Source organism: Bos grunniens, chromosome 2, assembly GCF_055505025.1.
Source record: "Bos grunniens cultivar Pamir isolate PY7600 chromosome 2, Bosgru_T2T1.0, whole genome shotgun sequence".
Classification (NCBI taxonomy): domain Eukaryota; kingdom Metazoa; phylum Chordata; class Mammalia; order Artiodactyla; family Bovidae; genus Bos; species Bos grunniens.
In genome coordinates, this window is record NC_141166.1 from 7,129,149 (window position 1) to 7,156,233 (window position 27,085).

The following is a 27,085-nucleotide window of genomic DNA, read 5'->3' on the forward strand; positions in this document are numbered from 1 at the left end:
GTCAGCCGCCCAGTCCTGTCTGACTCTTTGTGATCCCATGGACTGTAGCCCACCAGGCTCCTCTGTCCATAGAATCCTCCAGGCAAGAATATTGGAGTGGGTAGCCATTCCCTTCTCCAGGGGATCTTCCCATCCTAGGAATTGAACCCAGGTCTCCTGCATCGCAGGTGGATTCTTTACCATGGAGCACAAGGGGAGCATACAGGAGTCTTCTCAGTACCACAATTAGAAAGCATCAATTCTTTAGTGCCCTGCGTTCTTTATGATCCAACTCTCACATCCATACATGACTACTAGAAAAACCACAACTCTGACTATACAGACCTTATAAAATAAACAAGATACAAGGAAATAATATACAGCACAGAGAGTATAACCAACATTGTATAACAACATTAAATGGAGCATAACCTATAAACAGGGCTTCCCTGGTGGCTCAGAGGGTAAATCGTCTGCCTGCAATGCAGGAGACCCGGGTTTGATCCCTGAGTCGGGAAGATCCCCTGGAGAAGGAAATGGCAACCCACTTCAGTACTCTTGCCTGGAAAATCCCATGGATGGAGGAGCCTGGTAGGCTACAGTCCATGGGGTCGTAAAGAGTTGGACACAACTGAGTGACTTCATTTAACCTATAAAAACATGAAATCACTACCTTCCACACCTGAAAACAATATAACATTGAAAATCAACTATGTTTCCTTTCTTTAAGTGAAACAACAAAGGCTTATGTTAGAACTTTGCTTGCTCCACAACGACATGGGCGACTTCTCTGCTGAATCAGGTAATAGTTTTCAAATACTGCAAAAATATTTCTTCAGTTTTTTTGTGCTATTATTCACGTCGTCACATTTTTCAATTTAATCTGCGTTAACATGTCATCCATTACTTTCTTAGGCCTAGACAATCAACAAACGATAAATAAATCAAGCCGAGATGTGTAGTAACAGCCATTTTCCACAGTATAAATGGCCAACAAGGTTTATTTCAAAGTGTGAGTCACCAAACAACAGACTTTGGAAGAGATGCTGGGCAGCATATCTTTTTTTTTTTTTTTTTGGCTTTTAAACAACAGAAATGTGTTTCTCACAGCTGCGGAGGCTGCAGGTCCAAGATGAGGGTGCCTGCACGGCCGTGGTTCTGCAGAGGGCCCTCTTCTGGGTTGCAGATTGCCCTGGCAGAGAACAGAGCTCATCAACACATGGTTACACAATGTTCTCAAAATTCAGATACAACAGATATAAACAAGCTCAAGAACACAGATAACAGTACACACAATAAAATAGCTAGAAAAGTGATTTGAGTGTTTGTATTGAATACATTTTATGCTATTGTAAATTTATATAATTTCATTTTTTAATGATGGCATCTAACAACAGCTTCACAAAATTCCTGAAAATGTAACAGCTGGCTCTTGCCAGCTGGTGGGAACTAGCTCCGGCACCACCCAGGGCCTTCTTCCTGTTTTACAACAGTGGAAATTGAGGCTCACAGAGACAGGGGTGTCTTAACTGCTCAAGGTCAAGATGAATGCGGCTTGGTGGGGTAGCACTCAGGTATATTTTACACTAAAACTGACTTTCAAACTCCCTCCTTGAGAAGACCTGGCATCTTCTCCGCCAGCTCTTTCCTGCATCCCTCTGGCACTTCAGCACAATTTACAGAATTTCTTCTTCCTCCTCCCCTCTCTTCAAAATCAATCCTGAGACTGGACCCTTCCTTCCATTCCAGGAACACTAAACCCCGGAGCCTCTGATGCCGAAGAAGGAGCCCTCGGATCCAGGGGAGGGTGAGAGATACCCAGCCCAGCTAGCAAGTATTCGAGTGACCTGCCCCCCAAAAGCTCACCCTTGGTTCATATCTAAGTGGTAGGAAGAGCTGTTGCCCCTGCAGAGACTCGGTGGAGCCCCACTGATACATTTCTGACCTTGGGCAAGTCACTTCACTTCCTGGAGTCCATGGGCTATCTGATCCCTACCCCCAGGGTTGCCAGGACCATTATCTAACTGCTGCCTGCCTTCTCTCCCAGTTTCCTTAAATGGTGTGAGGGTGGATGCCAGGGAGCCCCCTGATCAACCCTAAGCCTGAGATTCCATCCTGAAGGGTCTTACCTTGGGTTTCCAGCATTGCCCTCTTCCAACTGTTCTTTTTAGTTCCATTAGGCTTGGAGGAACAGCTGATCAATTTAATCGTCAAGAAGGAGTTTGTTCGGGCTTCTTCCCTGAGACCCTGGGCTCTTCCCGTCTTCCCTCTTTCTTCTCCTGTAGGCAAGAAAGCTGTGGCCTAGCCTCCCCAGCCTGAGGCCCACAACCAGAGGCCCTGGCTTGGGTCTTCCCTTCATGAGTCTTGAGCTTGCTGGAAGGGAAACCCCACCATATTACCCGCAGTCCCTCTGGGTTATTCTGAGAGGTTCATGGTTCTCTGCAACCAGCCCTTCATGTGCCTGACCAGTCCTGATCCCCCCTCAGCTGCCCACAGAGGTCACTGTAGCCAGACTGATGATGGAAGATGTCGGATGACTTGACCTTCATCCTGGCTCTGCCCTACATGCCTGAGTGACCTCGGCAAGTTGCTGACCCTCTGAGCCTCATTCTTCTGTCAGAAGACAGTTTCTGAGTGTATTTTTACACCAGGCACTGTGCTGGGCACGGGTTACACCCAGAAGCAGGAGAGACAAAGCCCCTGCCTTCATAAACTCTGCGGCCCTTACTGAAGCAAATAAATGGAATAAAGGCAAATTGTCACAAGTCCTGGGAAGGAAACCAGCAGATCTCCGTGACACCAGCCCAAGAGGGTGACAGACTTTAGACAGAGCAGCAAGGAAAGGGGAGAATCTGAGTAGAGAGCTAAGGAATGAGAAGGGGCAGTCATGTGAAAACCAAAGGAAACAGACATGCATAGGCCCCAGTTCCTCACCACGGAAGGAGACTTAAACACTGTACCTCGCAATCCTGGGTTCCAAGGAGGTGCCCAGTGGACCACGTACAGGAAAAAAGCGAGGACCTAAGCTTTGCCTCCCAACTCCACCTCCTCCAGAATAATTCTGCTTCTGTTTTAAAGATTGGATTTGGAGCTTCTCCGGTGGTCCAGTGGTTAAGAGTCCGCCTTGCAATGGAGGGACCACAGGTACTGTCCCTAGTTCCGAAAGATCCCACATGCTGCACAGTATCTAAGCCCATGTGCCGCTGCTACTGAGCGAGTGCTCAAGAGCCTGTGCTCCACAAGAGAACCACCACCGTGAGAAGCCAGCGCACCACGAAGAGCAGCACCTGCTTGCTGCAACTAGGGAGAGCCTGCATGCAGCAACCAAGACCCATCACAGCCAATCAATAAATAAATCAATCTTAAAAAAAAAAAGATTGGAATTGGATGTTTTCAAAACAAGAATGACAGCTGAAAGATGTTCAGAAACTACTAGAAACTCATCTGACTCACGATGAGATAATGGCTGAGGACTCTCTCCAGGCTTGGGATGTCCTCCATCTCTCCTCCCAGAGATGCTCACTTCCCATCCCACCTGGCACAGGCTGTGCCTTTAAGCATCTTCTGGTTTTCACTTACCAAAAGTCCCAGAGAGAGAAGAAAAATACTAAATCTCTGGATTCCTTTTGAAAACTGTAGAGAAAAACATGATGAGCACAAACATAAGTTAATTTTTAATATATTATCCAGCCCCACACTCATGTCCACAAAAACAGACAGAGGAGTACAAAGGCTCAGTGCAGTTTGTATCAGTGCGTTTTCAAACCATGGCCATGATTCAGTTTCCCTTGGGTGCCTCATGACTCACTGTTCCAGGTACCTCTTGCTGTGCAACAGAGGGCTCCAAAACTTAGTCACTTAAAATAATTATTTGATTTTTAATTAACAATTCACTGGTGAATATTATTTTATTGTAGTATTATGGATTCAATCAGTTATTCATTTTGTGAGTCAGGAATTCAGTCAGGGCTTTGCTGGTGTCACACAGCATAAAAGGGACTCATGCAGGGGTATTCAGCAGGTGGATCTGCCAGTTTGGACATCTAAAACAGATTCACTCACAGCTCTTTTGGAGTCCTGGCAGGGATGGCTGGGAGCCTGGGCTTGGCTGGAAGTCTGAGCTCCTCTGGGACTCTAAACCCTACGTGTCTACATGTAGCCCCCAGTATGGCAAGTCCTAGTCAGACTTTAAAAGCTCAAGGCCCCAAGAGAGAGTGTCCAAGAGAGGAAGAGGAAGCTGTTGGTGTCTCAAGCCTTGGTCCAGAAACTGGAATTTCATCACCTCTCTTACACTCTTCTGGGTTAAGCAGTCCCAGGGCCCACCTGGATACAAGAAGCAGAGACAGATCTCAGCTTCCAATAAAAAGAACAGCAAGGGATTCGTGCTCATCTTTTATTTGCTAACCTGACTTTTTTTTTATTAATGTAACAATTTAAAATGACAGGATTTAGGACTTCTCTAGTGGTCCAGTGGTGAAGAATATGCCTTCTAATGGAGGAGACACAGGTTCAATCCCTGGGCAGAGAACTAAGATCCCACAAGCCTCGGAGTAACTCAGCCTCAAACTGCAACTAGAGAGCCCACATGCCACAGTGAAGACCCAGTGTGGCCAATAAATACATAAATAACAGGATTCCCAACTTAGTCTATAGATTCAATGCAATCTAATCAAAATCCTGGCACATAATTTTGTGGCTATCAACAAACCGATTCTAAAGTTTACATGGAGAGGCAAAAACTCCTCAATAGCCAACTCAATATTGAAGGAGAGAGACAAAGTGGGGGGACTGACCCTGCCCAGCTTCAAGACTTAATGCAAAGCTACAGTCACCCAGACGCAGTGTGGTGCCGGCAAAGGGACAGACAAACAGATTAATGGAATAGAATAAAGAGCCAAGAAACAAACCCACATACACACAGTCAGTGGATCTTTGACAAAGAAGCAAAGGAAATGCAATGAAGACAGTCTTTTCAACAAATGATGTTGGAACAGCTGGATACCCACATCCAAAAAAAGAGAATCTAGACACAGACCTTACATATTTCACAAAAAAATAACTCAGAATGGATCACAAACTTAAATGTAAAATGCAAGATTAGAAAACTCCTAGAAAATTATATAGGAGAAAACCTAAATGACCTTGGATACGGTGATGACTTTCTTGATACAACACCAAAGGCACAATCCATGAAAGGAATAACTGATAAGCTAGACTTCATTAAAATTTAAAACTTCTGCTCTGCAAAACACAATGTCAAGAAAATGAGAATGCAAGCCACAGACTGGGGGAAATATTTGCAAAAGACACATCTGATAGAGGACTGTTACCTAAAATACACAAAAACCGTTAAAACTCAACAATAAGAAAAGAAACAACCCAATTAAAAAAATGGGCCAAAGACTTTAACAGACACCTCATCAAAGAAAGTATACAGATAGCAAGTAAGCATATGAAAAGATGACATCATATGTCATCAGGGAAATGCAAATTAAAATGACAATGAGATAGCACCATATAGTGGTTATCTATTAGAAAGGCCAGAATCTAGAACGCTAACATCATCAGATGCTGACAAGGACGGGGAGCCACAGGAACTCTCATTCACTGCTGGTGAGACTGCAAAGTGGCACAGCCATTCTGGAAGACAGCTGGGCAGTCTCTTACAAAACTAAACATACTCCTACCATACAATCCAGCAACTGCACTCTTTGGTATTTACCCAAATGAGTTAAAAACATGTCCACGCAAAAACATGCACATGGATTTTTATAGCAGCTTCATTCAAAATCGCCAAAACCTGGAAGCAAGCAAGACGTCCTCATTAGATGAGTGGATAAACTGTGGTACACCCAAACAATGGGATATTACTCAGTGCTTTAAAAAACATCTACTGAGCTGCAAAAAGACATGGGAGAAACTTAAATGTGTATTACTATGTGAAAGAAACCAATCTGAAATAGCTACATGCTATAAGATTCCAACTGTATTATGTTCGGAAAAAGGAAAAACTATGGAGACAGTAAAAAGGTAAGTGGCTGCCAGGATTTACGACAAGGGAGGAACGAATGGGCAAAGCACAGAGGAATGTTAGGGCAGGGAAGATACTCTGTACAACACTGTAATGATGGATGGCTGTCATTATATATGTGACTTTACCCACAGAACGTACAATACCAAGAGGGAAAATGGACTTTGGGTGACAATGATGTACCAAGGTAGGTTCATCAATTGTTCACAAATGGAGCACTCTGGCTGGGGATGTTGATCATGGAAGAGGCTATGCATGAGTAGGGGCGGGAAGTAAATGGGAAATCTCTGTTTCTCCCTCTCAATTTTGCTCCTCTAAAAAAGTAAGTCTTAAGAAAAAATAAAAGAACCGAAAAGATTAAACTCCAGCTGCATGTGACAAGAGTAAACATTGTTGCATTAAAATTATTTCAGTTATATTATTGTGTATGTGTGGAAATAAAATCTATTTTCCATTGAGGGTATAGGTCAAAAAAGTTGTAAAAACTGTGATCTAATCCGCATGTAGCATTCAAGCTAATGAGCACACATGAAAAGCTGCAAAAATATGCAAAATGAAAAATCACAAATCGAAAAGAGAAATAGACAAATTCACCATTGTAATTGGAGACTTCAATTTCCCTCTCTCAACAATGGACAGAACAGCTAGATGGAAAATCAGTGAGGGCAGAGAACTCAACACCACCAACAGGTCTAACTGACCTCTATATAACATTCCACCCACAACAGCAGAATACACATCCTTTTCAAGTGCACTTGGAACAGCTATCAAAAGAGACTACATCCTGAGCCACACACACAAAAAAACTCAACAAATGTTTAAAAAAAAAAAACTGAAATCATACCAAGTGTGCTCTCTGACCAAAGTGGAATCAAATTAAAAATCAACAGCAGAGGGACTTCCCTGGTGGTTCGGTGGTTAAGAATCCACCTGTCAATGCAGGGGACACAGGTTCGATCCCTGGTCCAGGAAGATCCCACATGCCGTGGAACAACTAAGCCCCTGCATCACAACTACTGAAGCCCATGCGCCCTGGAGCCTGTGCTCACCAACAAGAAAGAGAAGCCATGGCAATGAGAAGCCCCGTGCACCACAACTAGAGAGTCAGCCCCCACTCGCCGCAACTAGAGAAAGCCCAGGCGCAGCCAAAGGAAACCCAGTACAGCCAAAAATAAATAAATAAAATTTTTTAAAATATAAGTTAAAATAGAGACAATACCAAATGCAAGCCAAAATGTGCAGAAACCAGATCACTCATCCAGTGCTGGCCAGAATATAAAATGGTACAACCACTCTGAAGAACACTTTGGCAATTAAAAAAAAAAAGGCATTATTCAACCTTCAGTTGCCCTCCTGGGCATTTATGCCAGAGAAATAGACTTACATGCAGACAAATACATGTAAACGAATGTTCCAAGCAGCTTTATTCCTAATAGATTAAAACTGGCAACAACCCAGACGTCCTTCACCAAGTGAATGGTTAAATAAACTGCGGTGCACCTATTCTATGCAAGCACCGCTCTGCGACACAAACAAACAAACTTTTGACACTTGCAACAGTTTGAATGAATCTCCAGAGAATTGGGCTGAGTGTGAAAAAGAATCCCCAAAGACTACATACTGTATGACTCGTCTCTGTGGAAATAATCAATAACCAACATGTAATAAGAGTAAAGGAGAGTTTTAATCAAGTCAAACTGAGAACCAAAGCCCAGGAGACAGCCTCACAGATCTGAGAAACTGCTCCAGAGAAGCATGTTTTCAGCACCACTTTTTTTTCTTGTCGGAACAAAGAACATCAAGCATGACAGGGGTACCTTCCTTCAAAGTATCCCCCAAAATACAGATTTGCACACAAAGAGCAGGTCAGTATGGCCTGGGCACCGAGGGAGGGAGACTTGCTGAAGTACTAGTGGCACTGACATCCCAGGAAGGGAGGCAAATATGTCTTCAAGACAGACATTTTTTAAACTTTCATTTATTTACTTACTATTTTGGCTTTGCTAGGTCTTCATTGTAGCACTCAGGCTCTCTAGTTGCCCCACGACATGTGAGATCTTAGCTCCTCCACCAGGGATCAAACCCAGGTCTCTTGCACTGGAAGGCAGATTCTTAACCACTGGACCACCCAGGAAGTCCCAAAACGGACGTTCTTAAGATCTAGACAATGCACCCTTTTCTTCACCGCTTAGAGAAAAGCAACAGTGTATGTTAGACAGGCCACAAGGCAACCTGTTCTAGTTAGCACAAAGTTCAAGCTAAACCAGGTAATAGAAGTAGAATGACTTCCCCATTCCTCAGTATGTGAAAATTTCTTCCATCGCTCCATTTATATAATATTCCTTGTTAAAATTTTTAATTGGAGGACAACTGCCTTACTGTGTTGCGTTAGTTTCTGCTGTACAACAATGTGAGTGAGCTGTAAGTCTACATAGATCCCCTCTCTCTTGAGCCTCCCTTCCATCACCCCCCCATCCCACCCCTCCCCTCTCTCCTGAGCCACCCTTCCATCACCCCCCCATCCCACCCCTCCCCTCTCTCTTGAGCCTCCCTTCCATCACCACCCCCCCATCCCACCCTCTAGGTCATCACAGAGCACTGAGCAGAGCTCCCTGTGCTGTAAGCAGCAGCTTCCCACCAGCTAGTTCATACACGGTGGTGTATCTATGTCAATGCCCCTCTCTCAGTTTGTCCCACTCTCTCCTTCCCCTGCTGGGTCCACACTTCCATTCTCTACCTCTGCATCTCTATTTCCTGTTATATAATATTCCTGAGGTGACAAAATTACAGAAATGTTGCCGGGGTCGCCAGGCGTTAAGGGCAGGGTGCACTGGTAAACAAGTGGATGTGAGCAGAAACGGCAACAGGAGGGATTCTTGAGCTGATGGAAAGGCTCTGTATCTTGATGGCATCAATGTCAATACCTTGCATGTGATACTGAACCCTAGTTATGCCAGATGTTTCCATGGGAGAAAACTGGGTGAAGAGTACGCTGATTATTTCTTACAACTGCATGTGACTCTACAATTTTCTCAAAAGTAAATGCTTAATTGTTAAAAGGAAAGGCAAGCCCAGATTCTGTATGCATTCAGATTCATCAGGCATAAAATTTATTAAAATTTTATAACTTCTGCTCTTCAAAAGACATCATTAGGAAAAGGAAAACGCAAGCCAAAGACTGGGAGGAAATCTTTGCAATATTTGTATCTGACAAAGGACTTCTATCCACAACATTTAGAGAACTTTTACAATGTGATAAATACAATGCAATTAAAACTACGGTGAGAGAAGACTTCACAGCTACTACCACTAGCGTGACTAAGACTGAAAAGGCTGACAGTGCTAAGTGGTAGCAAAGATGTGGAGACATCGCCGGTGGGAACATAAAACGGTACCAGTGCTTTATAAAACTGCATGGCAGTCACACCTAGGTATTTACCCAAGAGATACGAAACCATGTATTCACAAAAACAGACTTATACAGGAATGCTGTTTCATAAAGCCCCAGTCTAGAAACAACCCAAATACCCATCGAAAGATGAAAGGATAAACCAATTGTGGCATATCTGTACAACCCAACAACATTCAGCAATGAAAAAAGCAAAATATTGATATACACAAAGACATGAATGAACCTCGAACACATCCTGCTGAGCGAAAGCAGGCAGACACGAAAGAGTACCCTCTGCGATTCCACTTACACGAAATTCCAGGCTAAAACTAATGTAAAGTGACAGAGTCGATCAGTAGTTGCCCAGGGCTGGGAGCAGGGAAGGAAGCTGGCTGCAAAGCAGCAGGAGGGATGTTTGGGTGAGTGATGAAAATTTTCTATTATCTTGATTGTGGGGAAGGGTATACATATCTGTCAAAATCAAACTGTGCCCTGGTAATGTGTTCATTTCCTTTTACATAAAAGTATAACTCAATAAGGTTGATTTTTAAAAGATACAATGATACTCTGTCTCAGATTCCACACACACACAAAAGTACTCTGTCAACTCGCTATTACAGTTTCTAAATGCTTACCTAACTCTTCCTCTCCCACGGATAACTTAACAGCTGGCGAGCGGCGGTGGTCCACGAACCACAACGTTGAGGGGCACTGCCCTACCCCACGCTGCCAACTCCTCAGGTTCTCCAGCAAACCTTCATGCAGCCTTACTTTGCAAAACTAGGTTGGACAGCTGGGAGGCAACAGCAGGGAAAACGGAGTCCAGGGTCACTGGGTCTTGAACACCGGCTTGTGCGACAGCCGCAACACCCTGTACGTGTTGAGGCCCGGCACGTCGAAGCCCGGGGACAGCCCGTGGCGGTCCAAGGGGTAGAAGTTGACCAGCTGCCCGTGCTGGGCCTCCAGGGACAGCCAGGAGTCGCCGAGCGGCAGGGCGCACGGGAACTCGCGGGCCACGTGCAGCTGGAAGACGCGGCCGCGCACGTGGCGCAGCGTGAGCGTGCGGAACGCGGCGGGCACCAGCGCCTCCACGCGGGGCCCGAACTGGCGCAGGCGCAGCTCGCCCGCCGGCCCGGGGCGCACGTCGTAGAAGGTCAAGTTAGAGAAGGTGAAGTAGCCGGTGAAGGGGCGCGTGCTGGGCGGCGGCGCCGGGCTGAGCTCGGCCCCCCGCAGGGCCCTCTCCATGGCCGGCAGCAGCACGTCGTAGGCCTGCGCCACGAGGTCGGGCCCGGGCGGCCGCGGCCCGGCCAGGAGCAGCGTGAGACCCAGGCGCAGCGGCGGTACCAGGGAGAAGGTGGCAGCGTAGCCGTCCAGCTCGCCGTCCTTGCGCACCACTCGGTAGCCGCGCTGCGCGTGGAACTCCCACGGCGTGCCCGTCTCGTTGGCGAAGTAGGCGCCCGGGCAGGCCAGCAGTGGCGCCAGCAGCGTCTTTGACGCGTCTGGCCGTAGGAGCCGCTGGGGCCCACCTCCCAGGAGCACCATGGCCAGCTTGGCCAGGTCAGCGGTGGTGGAGTACATCTGGCCCGACGGCCGGTACCAGCCCAGGTCGTACAGAGGTGCCAGCCGCCCACTGCCATAAAAGCCCACTGCCAACCGGGCACGCACAGGAGGCGTCAGGTCGAAGCCCGTGTCTGCCATTCCCAATGGCTCCAGCACCTTCTCCAAGATCCAGCGCTGGTAGTCACCCTGGACGGTGTGGGCTGCCAGGACGTGGGCCAGAAGCGAGAAGGCCAGCGTGCTATAGTGGCACCTGGAAGAGGAAGGGTGGAAGCTGGCCTGCAGCCTAGGATGGGCATCGCCAGGCCCCAGATAACCCCTTCCCACCTGCTCGGATTGTCTGAAAAGCCTTCCGAGTTTCGTTTCATCGGGTGGACAGGAAAGGAACCCGCTTCACGGCATCGGAGATGGTCAGACCTAGCAGAGACTTCAGAGATCATTGAATACAGCTCAGTATTTATTCTTCCTTCCAGAAAGAGGAAGGCCCATAGAGAGGCAGAGAATTGCCCAGGGTCACACAGCAGATTGGCAGAGACCTAGGCTTAGCAGTGCACCTGGGAAAGTGGTAAAACAAATCTACTTTACACATTAGTATAATTTACTTTATCAGGAAAATGAGCCTCGGATTGCTGGGATTGGGTGGCGCAAGTATCGATAGTGATCATGTAGCTCAAGGATAGCAACTAGGGGGCAAGATCTCACCGCCTTCTTCCCAGCCATGGCAGACACCAATAATCAATAGGGAGTCGCTTTTCTTTCCCAAAGGGCAACCCACTCCAGTATCCTTGTCTGGAAAATCCCAGGGACGGAGAGCCTGGTGGGCTACAGTTCATGGGGTCACAAAGAGTCGGACACGACTGAACGACTTCACTTCACTTTCTTTCCCAGAGCAGACGCTGTTTCAGAATCTCTAAAACAGTGCCTCAGGAAGGCACAGGAATGGGTGAAAATGCACAGATACTATTAGACATTCCTGAACTCTAGTCCAGGCTCTTTTTTTTTTTTTTTTGCAGATAAGTGAAGTTCACAGAAGCAGATGCTTCCTCCAAGGTTGCTCAGGAAGTTAGTGTCAGAGCTGGAAGGAGGACTCTAGCCTACAGATGGCTAAGTCTTAGATCCTTTCTTCCGTAAGAGAGGTGGGCCCTGAGGTTCAGGATTTGGAGAAGCAGAGGGGCAAATTTGGAAAAAGGGCACTTGCCCAGGGCCCAGAAGGGGGCATCTGAGGCAGGCGAGTGCCCCCTGTCCTCTGTCCAGCTCACAGCCCCACTGCTCCAGGAACCCAGCTTCTCTGTTCAGTGGCTATCCCAGCTTTCCACTCCCTATCCCATCAGCATCCCGTTTATTTTCCAGCACTTGGAAAAAGCTGTATTTATGTTGTTTATCTGTTTAGCAATAAGAATGTTCACTGGCAAAAATGCAAACTCCATGAGGAGGCACCAAGTGGATCCGTTCGCTGCTGTTTCTCAGGTTTGCACATTCTAAGCACAGAGTTGGTGCTCAATAAATGTTGAGTTGATTCATTGAAAGAATTTGAGATTCAAACAGAGCTGGATCTGGGCCCGGCTCCCCCACTGCCTTGCTCTGCCATCCGTCCATGGACCTCAGTCTCCCCAAATGTGGAACAGGAGTTGTCAGTCATCCCTGAGGTCTTTCCTGGCTCTGACCATCTAGGATACGGTTACACGGGCTGTCTCCCAGGACGAGTGTGTGCCCTTGTAAGGTTCCTGGCATTGGCGGGGCATCAGGGCTCACCCCTCACCTGGTTCCTGGATCCGCCACCAGCACATCGTCCTTGAGCAGGCTCAGGGCCTCCTGGGTGCTGCCCCTCCACAACAGCGAAGTGGAGCGGAGCCTTCGGGGCAGCCCTAGGGAGGAGCCACGGTCAGATTTGCTGGGTCAGCTGAGGGTGGGATAGGGGGGGCCCTGGGTGCACCCCTCCCCCACCTTCCATGGGTTGAAAGATAACGATAAAATTAGCTTTAAAAAAAAAAGCCTCTAGCATGGACTCTAATCCTGCCCGTGTTTTGTGTCCTTTGGGTTGTTGTTGTTGTTTCTGCACTATGCAGCATGTGGGATCCTTAGTTCCCCAACCAGGGATCGAACCTATGCCCCTGCAATGCAAGTATGGAGTCTTAACCACTGGACCACCAGGGAAGTCCCCTGCCAGTGTTTTGCCGGGCAAGCCACTTAACCTCTCTGAGCCAGAGTCCCCTCATCTGTAACAGAACGGAAATAATTCCCATCACGGGGCTGGTGTAAGGCTTCAGTGAAATAAAATGCTGAGCATGATTGTCATCAACCGTAGACCTTTGATTCCTTAAAGTGTTTGAGGTTGCTGCCCAAATATGTCTTGTGGAACTGACTCCTCTGACCACTTGGGGTTTTCTATTTTGGATGTGACAATACGGGAAGGCTCGCAGGATTAGGATTCTTCCCATCCATTCACTCAGCAATAGTGTTCAAGCATCTGCTCGGTGCCAAAGGCTGTTCTGGGTGCTGGGACTCGGGTGAGCCACACAAAGTCCCTGCCCATGCGGAGTCTGCATTCTAGCAGAGGAGACAGACTAGCAAATAATACTCGTGCTATGGAGGGAAATAATTACATGTGTGAAAGGAGGGGTTGTTATTTTATACAAAGTGGTCAGAGGAAGGCATCACAGGGAAAGCAACCCTTGAGCAGGTGAGACCTGGAAGAGGTGAGGAAGTGAGCCACACACTTCATGAGGAAAGAATGTCTCAGGCAGAGGGAACGGCAGATGCAAAGGCCCTGAGGTGGGAATGTTTGAGGATCAGCAGGAAACAGCCAGTGTGGCTGGAGAGGAGTGAGAAAAAGGGAGGCTTTGGAGATAAGAGAGATTGGAGGTGCAGGCACCAGACCTGTAGGGTGCTATAGGATACTAGAAGGACTTGGTCTCTTCTCTAATTGGGACGGGGCTAAAGGGTTTGAGCAGAGCAATGATATAATCTGACATCTATCGGGGTAGCTTGACTGCTATGTGACAGCAGACTTTGGGGGGCAAGGGGGGTGGGCAATGGCAAACAGAGAAACCTGTAAGGAGACTTGCAAAAGTCCATGTTTAAATGATGGTGGATTGGACGAGTGAGTAGGGGTTGGGTTCTGAACATATTTTGATAGTGGAGCCAACAGAATTTGGTACTGGAAGGGATATGGAGGGTATGGGAGTGAGAGGTTCCAGGGATAACTAACTCCCAGGCTTTTGGCCTGAACAACTGGGGGCTGAAGTCCCAAGTCCTGGGTTTAAATGCTGACTCTAGCACTTCTTGCTGTGTGACCACAAACCGTGCGCTTTACCTCTCTGAGCCTCTATTTGCTCACTGTAAAGTGGGCTGAAGCACCTGCCTTGATCTCCCTGGGAGTTGTTGCAGGGCCTGACTAAGAATGCCTGAAAAGCTCAGAATGGAAGAAAGCTCCAGACTAGGGTGAAGGTCAATCATAAAAGACACTGGGAGCCTGTAAGTTATCCAGGCAGCCCTGTGGTCAGCTGGTCCCTTCGGGACTGAGAAAAGACATGTAGGGCGTTTTTAAAATGACCGCAAACATGGAGCCCTGTGCTGGGTTCCTTGGCTATAGATGAAGAGTCCACAATGTACCCCTAGAGGGAGCCCTAGGTTTGGGTTATAACCAGGCGTGGATTTAACAGGAGGTTCATGGAGCAAAAGCCTGACCCCTTCCAAGGCCTGTATCTAAGTTTGAATTTATAATATTGTGAAAGTGAAAGTCGCTCAGTTGTGTCCCACTCTTCACGACCACATGGACTATACAGTCCAGGGATTTCTCCAGGCCAGAATACTGGAATTGGGTTAGACTTGTCCTTCTCCAGGGGATCTTCCCAACCCAGGGATCGAACCCAGGTCTCCCGCATTGCGGGCAGATTCTTTACCAGCCGAGCCTCAGGGGAAGCCCAAGCTTACTGGAGTGGGTAGCCTATCCCTTCTCCAGCAGATCTTCTTGACCCAGGAATCGAACCGGAGTCTCCTGCATTGCAGGCAGATTCTTTACCAACTGAGCTATCAGGAATATTTTTTAAAAGGACCCCAAAATTGCATCAGGCCCCAATAAACCTAGGTCTACCCCTGACTGTAATAACCAGTGCTACTTTGAAAAGTACCTGCTGTCAGCCAAGTGCTTGACATTCATTAGCACACTTAATTCCCCAAAATAGCACGAACTAGTCATTTTACAGAGGAGAAAAACAAGGCTCAGAAAGGTTACATGACTTGCCCTAGATCACACAGCTAGGAGGCAGAGTTGGAATTTCAGTGCTTGTGCCCTTAGCCACTGGGCCACCCTCCCCTGATCCTCTCCTGCCTAGGCAATTTCAGGAGGTTCCATTCTCTGACTGAGCCTCAGGTTCACCCTCTGCTAATGGGAGCGAAAACCAGCCATGTCCATAGATTGAGACCTCAGGCCTGAATACACTTTGTCAAATGATGAAATAGTAGGCACTTGTGATGCATTCCCACCATCTAGATGGGTTGATGACCGAAAATTTGAACAATAGAAGGCATTTTGGGGTGGTGTACTTGGTGCCTGCCTTCTCCCCTTGGCTGGGGCAGTCACCACAGATCACAGACTCCCTCCCACCCATTCCTCCCCAATTCCTAGCCACTGGCTTTTGTCTTCCAGCATCCCAGCCTGCCCTTGCCCTTCCACCGTAGAGACTTCATCTTGTCTTGTTAGGACATCTTTTATCATTATTCATTTTATGTAGTTTTTAATAAATAATTCATTTACATGATTCAAAATCCCAAAGACACCAAAGGGTATACAATGAAAAATGTTCCCCCCCCCCGCCTCTTCTCCCCAGCCACCAAGTTCCTCTCCCTGGAGGCAAACCAATGGTTTAATTTCTACTTTCCTTCCAAAGATACGTGATGCACATTCATATATATACATAGACACACACACATAATATATGTGTATATGTATATATGTTGTATGATATGTACATTACACGTGGAAACAGAGCAGAGAGTGGGCCCAGCCTGGCTGGGTGAGAACATGCTTCTTGGTGCCCCCACCTGAAATGGTTTGGGCTAAGCTAGATCATTGGAAAAGGCAATGGCAACTCTGCTCCAGTACTCTTGCCTGGAAAATCCCATGGACGGAGGAGCCTGGTAGGCTGTAGTCCACGGGGTCGAGAAGAGTCAGACACGACTGAGTGACTTCATTTTCACTTTTCACTTTTATGCATGGGAGAAGGAAATGGCAACCCACTCCAGTGTTCTTGCCTGGAGAATCCCAGGGACGGGGGAGCCTGGTGGGCTGCCATCTATGGGGTCACACAGAGTTGGACACAACTGAAGCCACTTAGCAGCAGCAGCAGCAGATCAAGTTCAGAGCCACTCACCTGACAGCTGGCTGGCCATCCTTCGGAGGGTGACGGGTGAAGGCCTTGGGGCTGGGCCCACCTCCTCCAGCCCATCCACCAGACTCCTTTGTTGGGAGGCTGATGCCATACCCAATGGGTTGTTAATGGTGAAAGCGCTGGCGTACCGCTCCAGAGGGTCATCTAGAGAGGCCACGATGCCCTCTTCCCATAGGCGGTACAGCATCAGGACAGGAAAGATCTTGGAGACACTGGAGATTCTGGACAGTGAGAGGCACAAGGGTTCAGTGGGCATCATTGGCTCCACAATCCACCTCCACCCTGTACCCCCAGCCTCCGACTTTCTGGTATAATCAGGAAAGCGTTGTGTGTATGTGAGCTCAGCCGCTTCAGTCGCATCTCTTTGTGACCCCATGGGCTGTAGCCTGCCAGGCTCCTCTCTCCATGGGATTCTCCAGGCAAGAATACTGGGGTGGGTTGCCATGCCCTCCACCAGGGGATCTTCCTGACCCAGGGATCAAACTTGTGTCTTCTGCATCTCCTGCGTTGCAGCCAGATTCTTTACCCAATGAGCCAGCTGACAAGCCCAGGAAAGCACTGAGCCCACTCTTATTCACCATCTCAGGTGGAAATCCACAAGCCTCTGTGGAATGCCATCGAGATGCTTGAGAACATAGCACAGGCAATGAGGCAGGACCAGATGGACACCACGAGCATCTCCCCGACACCAGGCCCTCACCAGGAACTCCCCACTCTGGGACAGACCCGGGTTGGGATCATACCTCTGTCTCTCGCCAGCTGAGTTGCCTTAGAAAAAAATACTAGACTTTTCTGAGATGTAATTTCATTGTCTTGTTTCATGGATTTTAGAAAGGTTTGAACAAGATTATGCATGCAAGGTACTTAGCAACATACCTGGCAGGTAGTAAGTGCCCAGTAGGTGATTTCTTTTTGTCTAATCGCTCAGTCGTGTCCGACCTGCGACGCTATGGACTGTAACCCACTAGGCTGTGTCCGTGGGATTTCCCAGACAAGAATACTGGAGTGGATTGCCATTTCCTTCTCAATGGGATCTTCCTGACCCAGGGACCAAACCCATGTCTTCTGCTTGGCAAGCAGATTCTTTATCACTAAGCTACAGAGAAGCCCTCAGTAGGTGATAGCAAATATAATTGTTGCCCCCTGGCTGGCACATAGCAGCTGCAGCCTGACTGGAACCCCTGGAACCCTCACAAGTATCCCTGGCAGCGAATGTATTCACTTCACACCGTGAGGGCCGAGGATCCCACAGGCAGCACCGGGTGGGGGGGAGACTGAGGGTGTGTCCCATGTTGCTTCCATCCGGGCCACTGCTGCTGGCTGTCGGAAACCTGGCTGGAGGACCCAGGAACTGGTTACAGCTCCTTTGTGTCACATAGAGGGGGGTAGGGTGGAACACAAGGGGGTCTTTTCTAGTTTGGGAGCTTTGGGGCTAAGGACTCTCCAGAAGGGATTCCTTCCTGACCTGTTACCCTGTGATGTGATGTTAGGCACTCACTGGTCCACTCTGGACCTCAGTCTCCTCATCTATGAAATTGCCAAGGCTTAAGAAAGGGCCCTGGTAGCTCAGATCCGCGCCCCCTCACCCAGTCATAATTCTCATGAGTCCTCCTGCCTCCCAAGTGCCCCTCATCATCCCATCCCTCGGCCCCGCCACAGACCCTGGTGGTCCCCCAGCTGACCGGTACATGGTGTACTCGTTGGGGGGCCCAGAAGCTGGGTCTGAACCATTCTTCTTCCCAAAGTTCCCAGTCCAGAGCACGGTGTCATTGTGGATGACAACTGCAGACATGGCAGCCAGGCCCGGGGCAGACAGGGCCTGGCGGAGGATCCGGCCCACCTGGGGAGAGAGGAGCGGGCGGCTTAGAGCACACGTGTCCTTCTCCCCACTGGGCCCTTCCACCCCCTGCACACAGCACGCCCTGTCTCGCTCCCCTCTGTTCTCCCTGCCAGTGGCTGGAAGGGAGCCCCAGTGAGCCTCCAGACCTCAGGCTGTCAAACTATGTCCCGTGGGGTTGGCCACCACTCAGCTGCAATCAGAGCAGATCCCCTGGAATCTGTTTTGTATGTAAAGTTTCCTCATAACATTTTCGTTCAAAGAAACATTTCCTTGGAAATATATAAGAGGAAGGAGGGGTTAAGACCACTGATCTAACCAAACCCTTGTCTGATGCCCTAGAAAGCCTTCAGTAGGCCTCATCCAGGGCTTTCCCTGGTGGCTCAGCAGTAAAGAATCTGCCTGCAGTGCAGGAGATGTGGGTTCGAGCCCTGGGTCAGAAAGATCCCCTGGAGAAGAAAATGGCAACCCACTCCAGTATTCTTGGGAAATCCCATGGACAGAGCAGTCCATGGAGTCACAAGGAGTCGGATACAACTCAGCAACTAAACAACAGCAAAAGCCTCGTCTGACCCCTAGCATTGGAGAATTCAGTATTTGTAGAGGGCCCCTAATGCTCTCTTTGAACATTTGTTGGAAATATTAATAGTTCATTATTTTCGGTGATGAAGTTTAATGATGATTAACTGCTAACACTTATTGGACATTTAGAATGTGTCAAGACACAATACAAAATGATGTTCATACCTTGTCTTGCTTAATCCTCACAGTAAGTCAGTGCTGATTTCCGCCCCACTTTACAGGTGAGAAAATCTGAGATATGAAGCGACTTGCCCCAGTGGCTCATGGCTGGGGGAAATTGGGATTGGAACCCCATGCTCACTCCAGCATCTCCTGGCCAAGAGATCTGACATCTCCTGAACTGAGTTCAGTCTACCTGTAGTTTCCACCCCTGGACTAACTTTTCCTCTAATTTATGTATTTTTGGCTGCACTGGGTCCCTGTGGTCGGGAGGGCTTTCTCTAGTTGCGGTGCTCTGGCTTCTCGCTGCGGCGGCCTCTCTAGTTGGGGAGGATGGGCTCTAGGCACATGGGCTCTGTTGCTCCCGGGCCTGTGGGGTCTTCCTGGACCACGTCTCCTGCATTGGCAGGCGGATTCTTAACCACTGGACCACCCGGGAACTCCACCTGTGCTAACTTTGCCGCAGTTTCCTCCTCTTTGGCTAGGGCTTCACAAGGTGATAACACAAAGGGAAGTTAGCATGCTGCAAGGCGTTTGCCAGGTTCTCAGGAGAGGGCAGCTACAGTTATTATTGTTGCTGTATTGTTTCTAATTAGTATCACCCCTGGGAGGCAAATAGCAGCCTTCTGCTCTGTCTCCCTCACAAAAGCTTCTTGTGTATTTGCAGGCAGGGATTGTGTCTCTCCGCGCTGGCCCACGCCTGCTCTTACATGAACACGTCACCCTCCTTTCCTTCATCTGTCCCACAGACCGAATTTCAAACCCTTCCCCATTGCCGCCACCCCCAGACTGCTGCATATACACTCCTTTTTTAAAAAAAAATTTATTAGGGTATAGTTGCTTTACAATGTTGGGTTAGTTTCTGCAGTACAGCAAAGTGAATCAGCCATACCTAGACATGCTGCTGCTGCTAAGTCACTTCAGTCGTGTCCGACTCTGTGTGACCCCATAGACGGCAGCCCACCAGGCTCCCCCGTCCCTGGGATTCTCCAGGCAAGAACACTGGAGTGGGGTGCCATTGCCTTCTCCATATGTATACATATACTCCCTCTTTTTTGCATTTCCTTCCCATTTAGGTCACCGCAGAGCACTGAGTAGAGTTCCCTGTGCTATACAGTAGGTTTTCACTACTTATCTATTTTACACATAGTAGAGTATACATGCCAATGCCAGTCTCCCTGTTCATCCCATCCCCTTTATCCTCCTTGGTATCCATATGTTTGGTTTGTACTCAAAGTCTATGTCTCTATTTCTGCTTTGCAAATTAGTTCGTCTGTATCATTTTTCTAGATTCCACTTTCTGATCTTTATGTCTGTTAAGGTGAGCTCAAACTAGTCAATCGTAAAGGAAATCACTCCTGAATATTCGTCAGAAGGATGATGCTGAAGCTGAAGCTCCAATACTTTGGCCACCTGATGCGAAATGCTGACTCATTGGAAAATACCCTGATGCTGGGAAAGAATGAAGGGCAGGAGGAAAAGGGGACGACAGAGGATGAGATAGTTGGATGGCATCACCGACTGGATGGACATGAGTTTGAGCAAGCTCCGGGAGTTGGTGATGGACAGGGAGGCCTGGCGTCCTGCAGTCCATGGGGTCACAAAGAGCGGACACGACTGAGCAACTGAACTGACTGCTTGAAGATGTGTGACCCCAGTGAGCGGGGTCTCGATGGCACAGACTAGACCTGACTGACAGCGCCCTCTAGTGTCGGCCATCCTGCAATGGTAAGTGTAATGTGGGGTTGTTCTTGTTCTTGTTCAGTTGCTGAGTTGTGTCCAACTCTTTACGACCCCAAGGACTGCAGCACACCAGGCTCCCCTGTCCTTCACTATCTCCCAGAGTTTGCTCAAATTCATGTCTATTGAGTCGGTGATGCTATCTATCTCATCCTCTGCCACCCCCTTCTCCTTTTGCCTTCCATCTTTCCCAGCATCAAGGTCTTTTCCAATGAGTTGGCTCTTCACATCAGGTGGCCAAAATATTGTAGCTTCAGCTTCAGCATCAGTCCTTCCAATGAGAATTCAGGGTTGATTTCCTTTAGGACTGACTGGTTTGATCTCTTTGCAGTCCAAGGAACTCTCAAGAGTCTTTTCCAGCCCCACAATTAGAAAGCATCAATTCTTTGGTGCTCAGACTTCTTTATGGTCCAACTCTCACATCTATACATGACTACTGGAAAAGCCATAGCTTTGACTAGATGGACCTTTGTCGGCAAAGCGACATCTCTACTTTTTAATACACTGTCTAGATTTGTCATCGGAGAAGGCAATGGCACCCCACTCCAGTACTTTTGCCTAGAAAATCCCATGGATGGAGGAGCCTGGTAGGCTTCAGTCCATGGGGTCTCAAAGAGTCGGACACGACTGAGCGACTTCACTTCCACTTTTCACTTTCATGCATTGGAGAAGGAAATGGCAACCCACTCCAGTGTTCTTGCCTGGAGAATCCCAGGGACAGGGGAGCCTGGTGGGTTGCCGTCTATGGGGTCGAACAGAGTCGGACACGACTGAAGCGACTTAGCAGCAGCAGCAGGTTTGTCATAGCTTTTTTTCCAAGGAGCAAGCGTCTTTTAATTTCATGGAGCGTCTTTAATCATATTACAATGGCTCTGTGATCCTCCCCACCTCATCTTTCTCCACCGCCATGTATGGCCCCCAATAAACTGAATTTCCTCTTAATTCTCTACATGTGTCTCATACTGATTCTGCTGCCTCTGGGCCTTTGCACATGCTGTTCCCTCTATCTGGCGCACACCCTTCACACCCCCAAGCTCCGTTACTATATACACACATATCCTCTGGGTATCTCCTGCCTGCTCAGCTCTCAGTTTAGACACCACTTCCTCCAGAAGCCTTCCGTGACTCCAAGTCCTGTGACCCCTAAACTTGCCCTGTCCTCACTCTTGCTCTTGTGATAAATGTTTATTATATTGACTGTTCTCCTCACTCCAGACTAGTAGCTCCTTCAGAGCAGGACAGTGTCTTCTTTCTGCCATAACACTGGTATGTAGGACAGAACGAGTGCTCGAGAATTGTATGTTGAATAATGGATGCAACCCCAGTGCAGAGGGTGTGCCCTCCCTCCCCAGCCTGGCCTAGCCCACACGGTCAGTTCTCTCCTGGGCCATCACTGACCTTTTCCAGGGCCTCCTTCAACACGGGGAGGGGGTGGGCCAGGGGCACAGGCTCAGGGTGCTGGGGACACATCCTCACGGGGGCAGAGGTCACCTCTGGTCCCAAGGAACCTGGAGGGAACATCACAAAATGAGTGAAGGACAGAGATCAGGAGTCTAGGGGTCATCGTTGAGGAGGGGGAAGGTGGCAGCAAGTGCCAGGCTCATGCCCTAGGGCCAGCCCTCCAAGCTGGCACCCCCTCACCACAAGGTACCAGCACTGGGCAGTCAAGAGCAAAGGGCAGAGCCTGCCTGGGAGGAGACAGCACAGTCCCACACTCACCACCTGCGGCTTGGCCTTCGAGAGACAAGTCAGGCCACAGGTGCCCATTGGCAGCCCTTCTGTCTCATATGTCCAGCCTCCTCCCTCTGTATACTTAGGTCCCACCTCTGAGGGGCAGCCATAGCAACATCTCTATCTGTCCCCCTTTCTCCAGCTCTGATTATATATCTGAATGGAGAAGTGGATTCAGGTCCCTGCTGAGGCTCCAGGCTTAAACTACCAGGAAGGACTCATTCCATCCCCAGAGCAGTGCATCCGGGCATCTGGGTTTGAGTCCCATTCTGCTTTTGTCCTGGCGTATGCTTCCTTGCACCCTCAGAGGGAAGGTATGGAAGTTGGCAGGACATGATTCAGGCTTGAGACCATCTCTACGGCCCCCAGACCTCCCCGCATCCTTTAAGGACGGTGTGGGGTGCTAAGACTGTGAGAACCCCCCAAGAGTATAAGAACCACCTTTTCCTAAACCTTCCAGGGACTTCCCTGGTGGTCCAGTGGTTAAGCTTGCACTTCCACTGCAGGGGGCGCAGGTTCGAGCCCTGATTGGGGAACGAAGATTCTGTAGACTGTGAAACGCAGCCAAAAACAATAAAAATTATTTTTTAAAAAATGTGCCAGCAGGTCTTGTGTCTGGTGAGGTGCTTCAAAAATAAAAAAGGTTCACTTAAATAAACCTTCCACTGCCTCCCAAGACCACCCAGAACTGGGAGAAGGCTCCCTGATGGAGGTTCACTGTGGCCACAAGCTCTTGAGACCCTCCCACTTCCTGAATCAGAGGGGCTGTGTGACTTGTTTTGGCCGTAAGAATGAGGTTGAATTGATTGTGCACCTCCCAAAGCTAGACCTTAATCCGCCTTTGCTGCTTTGGAACACTTCCCTCTCGTGGACAAGCCTGGGATAGCGACCTTGAGAGGGAAAATCCACATGGGGGAGAGGTCCACAGAACTTGCTTGCATTGGAGAACCCAGGTTAGACCAGCAGGAGAACTGCCAGCCAGCGCATAGAATCACGAGAAATGATCAATCACTCTGTTTGAAGCCAGTGGGTTTAGGTGGTTTGTTACCCAGTATCAGATGACAGGGTCCCAAGCAGGAAAATCACAAACCCTCAGAAGATCTCTCAACAACTTCATCCACATTGTTATTAATAACAACCTCTCAGGTGATGCCTATGTGAGGATGAGGACGCAGATCACTGTAGTTAGTGGACCCAGGAGAGTTCCATAAACTGTTTCCCATTTGTGACAAATTACGTACAAAATTGGAAAGAAAACATTTAGAAACTTTTATAGCAGTTTCTCAGAGTAATCTTGTGAATGTTGAAACTAATTACTGAAAACCTGGGCTTCTATTTTGCAGTCTTTCTTTTTCATTTATTTCCCTAATATAATTCATTTTTTAATTTATTTCATAAGGCTGGTCTGCCACAGATTGGTAGTTTGATAGTTTGAGAAGCACGGCCCTGGAGAACAGGCCAACCTACCCACTCGGGGACTGTTTGCTAGAGGGACTAAGAAGCCCTTGATAAAGGAATTTACTCTAGAAAGAAAGGGTTGGCTGGGAGAGGAAGAAGCTGGCAGGAAAATAAAAGGAGGCATTTCTGCAAAAATCTGCAGGATTCTGGGAGCCCAGGCCACCTTGTTGAGCCATTGGCATCTGTAACACAGGATGACTCAGAGAAACAGAGAGAGACATTCTCCCCAGCTGCAGCAGAGACCTGGGACTCTGGACCATCCGGGATCCCAGCAGGCCGATGGGCCCAGGGGTTGCTATAGCAACAGAGGGCCAGGGTATTACCTGCCCTGGAGGTTCATTTGCTGAGCCTTAACCAGCCCAGGATGCAGAGTCAAGAAATGGCAGCTGCTGTCACCGTACACCGGCACATGTTCCTCCCAGGGTCTTAGCTGAAGCTGGAGGAGTGCCTTTAAAGGGAGGTAGAGCCTGGAGATTCCACCCTGGGGGCTAAAGGCAGAGCAAGAGAAACTACACTTTATGGGAGGGAGGACCCTGAGTTTTATGCAGCCCCCCAGAGTCGGTGGCTTAAGAAAACCCCAGGGGCATTAGGATCCTCAGGTTACACAGAAGGGCATCGAGGCACAGAAGGAACACAAGACCAGCCCAAAGGTGCACAGTTCATGAGCGCTAGAGTCCGCATGGAGGCCAGAGCTCCTGAGTCTGAATCTGTGGTCCTCCCTCAGGTCAGCAGTGGCAGCCCAAAGCCCACAGGGACCTCCAGGGACGGGGAGCAACTCAAGGAGGCTTGGCACTCACCGCTCTTCAGCTTGGGGAGGTAATACTGCCAAAGGAAGCAGCCAGTCATGAGCGCAGAGAGCACGAAGAAAAAGCTGCAGGAAGCCGGCAAGAGCCACTTCTTCTTCACCTTCAGCAGACTGAGCTGCCTGCCAGCCTGGAAGGGGAAGGGCAAATCAGGCCCACACAGGAGGTCAGCAACGGGGAGGAGAGAGGGACTCCCCCGGCCTGGCCCTTCCTATGCCTTCAGTTCAGTTCAGTTGCTCAGTCATGTCCGACTCTTTGCAACCCTGTGAACCACAGCGCGCCAGGCCTCCCTGTCCATCACCAACTCCCAAAGTCTACCGAAACTTACGTCCATTGAGTCAGTGATACCATCCAGCTATCTCATCCTCTGTCGTCCCCTTCTCCTCCTGCCCTCAATCTTTCCCAGCATCAGGGTCTTTTCAAATGAGTCCTATACCTTAGGTCCACCCAGACATCAGGTGAGCCTACAGCTTGGGGTGAGTTTCGCACCTGTAAAACCAAGCACCTCCCCAGTTCGGCCCCTCCGACAGTTCTGCCCCACAGACCTCCGTGCCTGTGCCTCGCCTGTTTCCTCTGCTGGGCATGCCCCCTCTCTCCTATGTATTTAGCGAGATATCTAAGACCAGCTGAAATGCCACCTCCTCCATGAAGCCTTCCCCAGCTCTCTTCACCCAGGTCCCTCCAAGGGCACTCGGCCTAAGCCTCCACTGCAGTGCAAATCCAGCTCTCTCTCTAGGACAGCAGTTGTTCTACGATTATCAGTGTGATAGGGTTCGATCCCTAGTTGGGGAACTAAATCCCACATGCCGCAACTGAAAGAACCTGTGTGCTGCAACTGAGACCCAGTGCAGCCAAATAAATAGAAATAAATATTTTTTAAAACGTTGCAGTGAAAAGGGACCTGCCTGGAGAGCTCAAGGAAGGGTGAGGGTCAGAGAAACAGGGGCCTTCCCCTCAGACAAGCGTGGGGGCCGAGACATTCTTGGGAGGTGGGCGAGGGCAGGACACGGGGGTTGTAAGATGAGACCAAGGCCTGAAGACACACAGAGGGTGAGGAAGAGGCCTGGTGGGGAGGTGGGAAGGAATCTAAGGAGTCACTGTGTGCAGTGACCAGGCCCCAGGAAGAGCTACATGTCCCTCAAGGCAAACTTAGTCTCCTGGAAACACTTCCAGTTAGTGCTGCAGGCACTGTGCCAAGCCTTTTCAGAGGCATATCACACTGCCCTGTTGAGGCAGATGCCCTTAGTGCCCTGACATCACAGATGAGGCTCAGAGAAGTTAAGTGACTTGCCCAGAGTCACACAGCTAGGTGCAGAGCTACTCAACCAAAGTTCTTGACGAGCCTTCGCAAGCATTCGTTGAAACTTCTTAATTCCAGGTGGGCAAACTGCAGTTACAGGAAGGAAAGGACTCGTCTAAAAAATGGTAAACGTCGTAGCTGACGTTGTTATAATCATTCCTCTGGGAAAGAGATGTAAACAGATCATGCCACAGGGCTCTGGGGGCTCTGAGATGCCGCTGAGCTCGGCCTCAGGGTGGGAGCAGGAGGAAAGTTTCATTGAACAGGTGGTTGGGACTGAGTTGGGGACACTCCAGCCAGGGCCCCTGAGACAGGAAAAATAGGAGGCTCCATTTCTGGTTTGTTTTGAGAATTTGATAAGTTAATACCCAGAAAACATGTGAAACGGTTCCCGGCCTGCCGTGCAAACTCTAGAAATGTGAGTGATGACAAGGAAGGTGATGTAGGGGTGATTTATGAGCAAGGTTTTGTGGGGCTATGCCTCACCTGGTTCTTCAGTCTCTCCATGGCATCAAAGATTCCAGCCCTTGAGGAGTCAGATCTATAGTCCAGGAGACCCTGTGAGTGGGGAAATTGAGTCAGTGGACAGAAGAGAGTTCCTAGAGACTGGAAAAGAGAAGAGGGAGCCGGAGGAATGCCAGAAGACGAGGAGGGAAGATGAAGACCCAGGAGCCCTCGCGGTTTCCAGACATGAATACTTCTCCCACGTTGTCTCCCCCGCCCACCAACACTACGAGGCTTTCCAGGGCAAGGACTGCGTCCCCATTTTATGAAGCTCCGCTTCAAAGGCAAGGGGAAACAAACTCAGGGAAAACCCTGGTTGCCTAGGCCTGCCCCGTCTGTCCTGATTTCAGCACGAAAGCCCCAAACCCCTTCCGTCCGGGGGGATCCGGGACAGTCGGTCGCTCTCCCTGCCACTGTCTCTACCTCCAGCTCCTCCTCCCGCTTCAAGCCTCAGAAACAAGCCTTGTCAGAGCCCTTGGGGCTTGCCCCTGACTCACCCTCTCCTGGCAGGCTCAGGAGGACGGGGCAGCTCCGACCTGCGCCTCCCGGAGCCCCCGTGTTCCTGGGTACGAGGGTGGCCCTGCACAAGCTCCCTGCCGGCTCCCCGGAGGCTGCCAGATGTG

At 49.1% G+C, this 27,085-nt stretch overlaps 1 protein-coding gene across 1 annotated transcript; it reads right to left on the bottom strand.

Moving 5' to 3' along the window:
* Positions 1-936: 936 nt before the first annotated feature.
* Positions 937-27,085, bottom strand: LACTBL1 (lactamase beta like 1). The gene is made up of 11 exons (XM_086327716.1): positions 26,960-27,085; positions 26,445-26,516; positions 24,653-24,788; positions 22,065-22,174; positions 18,031-18,188; positions 16,331-16,569; positions 12,718-12,823; positions 10,037-11,211; positions 3,559-3,612; positions 2,109-2,352; positions 937-1,171 (listed from the first exon to the last, which is right to left on the bottom strand). Exons 2-8 carry the CDS (start codon positions 26,463-26,465, stop codon positions 10,230-10,232), a joined length of 1,752 nt encoding a protein of 583 aa, XP_086183842.1. The 5' UTR covers positions 26,466-26,516; positions 26,960-27,085; the 3' UTR covers positions 937-1,171; positions 2,109-2,352; positions 3,559-3,612; positions 10,037-10,229.